Below are 6,788 nucleotides of genomic sequence, written 5' to 3'. Positions count from 1 at the left end.
ATATTCTTATCAATATTACTATTTAGAAGATTTTCCTCTTAAAATAAGAAACTCTTCTTGGCGCCTATTTTAGTATAAAATATACTTAAAGTAAGTGGGATATCCTCAAAACAAGAATACAATTTTTTCGGTGTAGCAATTTCAAACTTAATAAATATATGATAACAGATATGACAACAGATATATATTTAGCTTTTTTCAGACTTCAAATTAAAATATGTACATGTTGTATTGTTATTGTTAGAAAAACGAATTTATATATTGAAAAGTGACTACGTATTTATTTAAATAAAATAGCCACAAAATATAATGATAGATGTAGTTTTCTAAAAAAAAATCACCATCAAGGTTTTTCATACAAAGATAGTTTCATCTTTGAACATCTCTTATAAGTAATGAGTAATAATATTATAATTGTCTCTTTTTCTAGTCGTATTCTTTATTGCTGAAGGTTGTGTCCGTGATGAAATATACATACGATTACAATAACACGGTTTTAGTTTTGCACAGATGTTTGGTGTATGTAAATTGAGATTTAATTTGCAAAAAATTAACTTTATAATAGCAATAAATCTGCAAAAACAATTAATCCAGGAAAATGTTAATCAATTAAACGTGTTTCAATAGAAAACTAACAATAATAGTTTTAACCTTGTCTGGCAGAGATTAATTAAGCAAAACTGGCGATAAATCTTTTAAGATTTATGTTTACATCTCGTTTATCAAAAGTTCAACAGTGACCTTTTACATAATTCATTATGCATCTGTTTTTCCTTTACAACCGCACGAACTGTTTCATCACGGATTGTTCTACTAATTGTGTAAATATATATCTTTCCAAATACAAAAAATATTATACTTAGAAGCATAGTTTGCAAATTATCAAATGTTTGGATTTTTCGATCATAATTAATTAATTTATTTTTTTGACAAATTCTTACTTTTACTTTCTTAGACTTTTTGAATTTTTCTTTCTGTCTCTTTCGCATATAATTCTCTTATGCATTAGATTATAAACAGTTTTATTTTAAATCTGTAATGTTTTATATAAATCTTTGTATAAAAAATACATTTCTTTAATTTTCAATTGTTTTGAACTTGAAATATCTTTTGTCAAAAATCGTAATTTAAATTGTCAATTAAAATTTGTAATATTTTGCATTAGCATTTTTTGTAGCAAATATATAAAAAATATTTAACGTGTATTTATACAAAAGCTTCGTAAAAATCGTGGAAAAAGAAATAGTGCAAACGTGTAATTCAGTTTTGTGAAAGATTAATAGTCGGAATATTCGTATATTTTCTAAGGTTACCGACCCGAAGATCGGTTAATGGCCATCAAATTACTGGGTAAGGTATATGCACATATGTATAAGGCTGATAGTCGATAGCAATTCATTCACGTCAAACATGCAAGTATTAATACAATATAAACTATATATTGTTTGGTTTTCTAGAACTAAACACTTTTTAGCATTATTTTTTTATAACTAAGATATATTAAAGTATATATGTTAAATTAAAAAATACTAATATACACACACACAAATGTGTAATATGCCGAAACTACAAACTGTACAAACTGTATATCTTCAAATTACATTTAAAAAATTGCAAATTATCATTAAAGAAATATTAAATTTAAATTATAGCTAATTTTTTATTATATTAGTATATATATCGTTTTGTTAACTGTGCATTTTTACATTTATGTTAATGCTTATTAATGCTTAAACTTATCAAAGTCATATAGCATTCTAATAAGCAAAGTCTTTTGTCTCACTGTATTTATAGAACTCGTAATGGCATCGCGCGATAAGTCCGGCTAGTAAGTTAATGATATATGCGCACGTATGACTCGCGTGCTCTGTGATGGCGTTAACCGATTAACGGCAAACTTGTGCTGCTAGCAGTACACTCTTTCAAGCACAATTCTTTATTATTAACTTTCTATTAAAGACATTCACAATACGCTAATTCAAATTAAAAGTGTGTATTTTTTATAGAAAAATAGCATCTGATCGTAAGACTACTAGCTGTCAAAAAAAAAAGGGTAATTATAAAATGCACGTAAGAACATCTTTTTGTTCATGTATTCCAATAGAAAAAATTATGTGAAAATATTGCACGAAAATGACATCATAAATTAGCAGAATATAACTTTGAAAATAATATTTGTCAAAAATTAAAAAAGTTCAATTTAAAGTATAAGTAATTTATAATATTTTAATTATTTAATGCACACACACACACATAAAATTATACAATTCAATATTTGTGACGATGCAATATGCAGTAAAACCATTTTGCAATATATTTGCAATATTTTTGGACAAAAATATTTATATTCTAATTAATGTCATTTTTGTTACTTAATAATAGTGATGGATAATCTCACTTTTTTCACGATCTTGAAACTCTGGTTGAGACGTGATCAGAAAATGTTAATTAAATATTTGTAAATACTCGCACTACGAAAGGGGCTCGACAAGCATTATCAAAAGCTCAGTTTTTTTGCATGCATTTCATAGAAACTATTTTGATTCTTGATTTAAAATTTTGATGCATTAATATTTGCAATATTTTATGTTGCAATATTTCTACATAATTTATATATGAGTCATGGTGCATTTCTATAAGCATATACATGAATTAATTTAATTTCTTTATGTGCAGTTATATTTTTCTAAATGTTTTAAACACCACGTAGCTGAAATTTTTTTGTCAATTATTGAACAATTTCTTTCTAAATTTAATTTTGCAAATATACTGCTAAGATAATTCGCCATATCGTTATTGTTTTGCCGAAATAGTATTTGAAAATCAATTTTGAAAATAATTACAAATATCTTAAATAAGTGATAAATGAGGTGTGACCTCCGGCTCCTTTTGGTAACTCCAATAAATAGAATCAATTAGCAGGGCAATAATGAGTCATGGCAGGATGTTGTGCCGTAGAAAAAATTAAAAAATGTAATTGAGACGTTTCGACTTTATTTTTTAAGTTCTTATCAATCGTTAATCATAGAGTTGTTAATTTTTTCTACGGCACAACATCCTGCCATGGCTCATTATTGCTCTGCTGATTGATTCTATTTATCGGAGTTACAAATATTTTATAAAAAATCAATATTTTTACATCTATTTCTCAAAAAATATATTTATATAATTGTCAAAATCACAATTTTCACGCGAGATTTTGTCACGTAATTTCATAAATGGTTTTTTTTATTGAGATATTCATGTATTTTATAAAACGAAATACAGAACGTGGGAAACGACAACACGAAGCACACATTCATTTACAACATTCGCGCGACCCTTAACGGAACTTAACTCCAACGCTCTCAATTGGTGTTTGTTGAGTGACTAAAGAGTAAATCTTATATGAGCGTATGTATGTGTGTATGTACACGCGGTTTATGAACTCGCGATCGTTCGATAACAGAATGTCGGATATCGATTTTTGTTATTTCACACCAATAAAACCGGCAGCAACAACGAAACAGAAAGGAGCGTGAAGGTGTAACGCCACGCAAGTTTTAACAATATCGAGAAAGCTGTGCGTAACCACCGCGGGTGATTCAAAGAATCGATTTCGCGGCCGGTGTGTTTTGTGATAAACTCGATCGCAAAAAAATAATTCATAAGTTTGAAAAATTTGCGGTGCGTGAGAAACTTTTTTGCGCGGTGCGTGCTTTATATATAATATATTAATAAGCGTGTCACATTTGGTTTATTTTTTTTTTATTTTTTTTTTATTTTACCGGGTATGGTCTCTATATCTTGCAGGCCCATATTTGTGTGTACACCTTGCGCCGCGCACCTCGTAGCCGACTGAGCGTCGGGTAGTAGACACGCTCGCCTCGCCAATGCTTTCAAACCCGCTACGTATCCTAGCAACTAAAAATCAATTTCTAATCGAGTCGTTGTCGTTCTCAACAATGAGGAGAACAAGAAGGATCTCGGCCACAACGCAGTGTTTTAGCGGCACTAAAAAACGACCGAGTTTCACCCATCTGCTAATTAACAGATCTTTTTTTTTTTTTTTTCAAGTTGTTACAAAACTTCAAGTTGTTAACAAAAATTAGACGCAATAATAATTCGACGTCATTTTATATAACATATACTGTACTTTTATTTAAAAATAGTTTAAGAATAATTTACTGTATAAAATAAAATAAATGTTTAGAGAAAGAAAATTTCAAATAGTATTTTATAATTTTAATATAATTTATAAAATTTTATTAATTCTGTATGTATTTTTCTCCTGAAATTATTTTCCAAAATAATTTAATTTATACATGTAAATATTATATCTGATGTATAGGCAACGCTAATGTCATATGGCGCTCCTTGACTATATATAATTACAAACTGTGCCGAATATTCTCAAAATCGTTGTGTAATGAAGATTAACAGCGCCTTTGTCATCTAAATATCACAAGCCTTAGGCTGCCTTTACATGCTGCGTAACTTTTGTAAGTGTAACTTCCGTTAGCCAATCATATCGTCTCAGCGTCTTTGCAAGATTAACATACTGTACGATTGACCACGGTACGATCAGAGAGAAGCCTGAGAGCGGCCATGTCCATAAGAGAATGTGTAATCACTTTTCCGCCCCGTAAACTAGCCCATGTCCACGAGTGGTACACAGTTGGAACTACGCAGCCAGTCCACGAGCGAAATGTCGATGCGCTATGTCCACAGCGTGCGGTTCTATTCTGTGCTATGTGCACGAGTTTAAATGGTCATCTTCTTCAGATGTGCGAAAGCACTCGCAAACGTGGATTTGATTTACTTTGGAATTATTTAAATGATCGGTCTTGTGATCAGAAGATGAGGAAAGAGAACAGAAAAAGATAAGAAAAAATATTGCAACTTTCCACACAACATAAATGTGATATTCAAGAAAAGATGTAACAGAAAAAGAATATTATTTTAGCGAGCAGCATCAGAATTCATGGAGTGTATAGTCAGATGTCATCTAATTTTACATCATCATTTGCTGCTCTTTGCTTTATAAATTTTTATAAATTTTATTTTATTTTCTTAAAACTACTATATATATATATATATACGTATAGATATCAAATACACAAAAAAAAAAACATGTATATTATACAAAGTTTTAACGGTACACAAATATATATATCTGAAAAGTTGCAATTCCAAGAAGGATACTTTTTACTCTGCTTTATCACACTTCTTTATCAGTGTTTTCAATTACCAAGTTTCATTTTACAATTTTTTATACATATACAATAAAATACAATAAAATACAATAATATACATATATTACATATAACATACAATAGAATACAATATTATGCAATATAATACATAGAATATATAATTCTACCTACCTACCTATCTTAAACATCTGACATATCTTAAACGTTACTAGCCTTATTAATTAGGATTAAGGCTGCATGGCAGCCTTGATCCTAATTTTACATTTTTATTTTTCCTCCTACTTATCCGGTCGACAATATTTCCTGCCTATCTGGTCTCTTACATATTTCCTACCTACCTATCCGGCCTAATTTATTACCTATTTACTTTGAAAAGTTTTCAAACCTATCAAATAATTTACGCGAGGGGCAGTTGTTTAAAAATTAAAAAGTATTATTTTAAATATATTTTAGTTTCACGTCCGAATTTTGTATTAGATTTTATGATTTAAAGCGCAGAATATACCCACCCGACAAAGTCCACCATGTATAATTAGAAGAGATAGAATATGAAAAAAGAAAAAATACATATTTAAAAATATATATCTATCGAATATAAATTTAAATATATATTTTTGCAAAAATAAAATAGAAAATAATAAAAAGGCAGAGAATCGATATAAAGAGAACATAAGTCTTCAAAAAAAAATTCTATATCGGTTCTTTAAGAGAAATTGATATAGAAATATAAAAGTAGATGTAGAAAAAAAATATAAAGAATATAAGTCTTTAAAGAAAGATTCTATATCAGTACTTTAAGAGAAATTGATATAGAAGTATAAAAGAACATAAGTCTCTAAAAAAAAATTCTATATCGGTTCTTTCAGAGAAATTGATATAGAAATATGAAAGTGGATGTAAAACATATAGATGAATAAATATATAAAAAAATAAAAAACTTTAAAAAGAGCACATATATAGAAAAAATATTACAATATTGTTGTAANTCACACAATATACAAATATATAGAAATTTTATCAAAAAAGATATATATTGAAAAATCAGTGCGATTACTATACATGCAGAATAATTTATTCTTCTCAAAAATTTTTATCATACAGATACAAGTGATAATAGATTATTTACTTCTAAATCGTTATTTTTTCGGAAAACAATCCTTTAGATATGTTCAAATTCTATATTTAAGCATACATAATAATTTTGTATGAGATTAAGAAGGTCTCATATATGATTGTATTTAATTAAACATCATCAGATATAAAATTAGTTCATATATAAAGGATTTTCTTTCTAATATATTATAAAAGATTTAGAATAATTTAACTTACTATATTAAAAATTTCTTAGTCATATAACTGTATATAAAATCTGTAATTTGCTCTTGTTTAAAGTATAATAAAAATTTAAAGATAATGTAATGTACAAAAAAGAAATCTTTCTAAAAGTGAGTTGCTTCTTATGTGAGAAGAATAAATTATTTAAAAAAATACAACGTACCGTTGCGCGTATAGTCCCTCGCCGTCCATCGATGTATCTTCAACTCCAGTCCCACGTAGCAATCAGGAACCTACCTTTACTGTCCCACGATGCGA

At 28.2% G+C, this 6,788-nt stretch overlaps 1 protein-coding gene across 1 annotated transcript in view; it reads right to left on the bottom strand.

Annotated features, from left to right (window-relative positions):
• LOC109862725 (X-linked retinitis pigmentosa GTPase regulator-like) overlaps window positions 1–3,816 on the bottom strand; it is a 13,442-nt gene extending 9,626 nt beyond the window's left edge. The window contains exon 1 of the mRNA XM_020442855.1: window positions 3,768–3,816. Coding sequence (XP_020298444.1) covers window positions 3,768–3,798 — 31 coding nt within the window. The 5' untranslated portion in view covers window positions 3,799–3,816. The remainder of the gene's footprint in view (window positions 1–3,767) is intronic.
• Window positions 3,817–6,788: the final 2,972 nt, after the last annotated feature.

Source organism: Pseudomyrmex gracilis, unplaced genomic scaffold, assembly GCF_002006095.1.
Source record: "Pseudomyrmex gracilis isolate BER0280 unplaced genomic scaffold, ASM200609v1 scaffold_2275, whole genome shotgun sequence".
In the NCBI taxonomy this organism is placed as follows: domain Eukaryota; kingdom Metazoa; phylum Arthropoda; class Insecta; order Hymenoptera; family Formicidae; genus Pseudomyrmex; species Pseudomyrmex gracilis.
The sequence above is the reverse complement of the archived record's forward strand: the minus strand, read 5'-3'. Positions and strand labels throughout refer to the sequence as shown.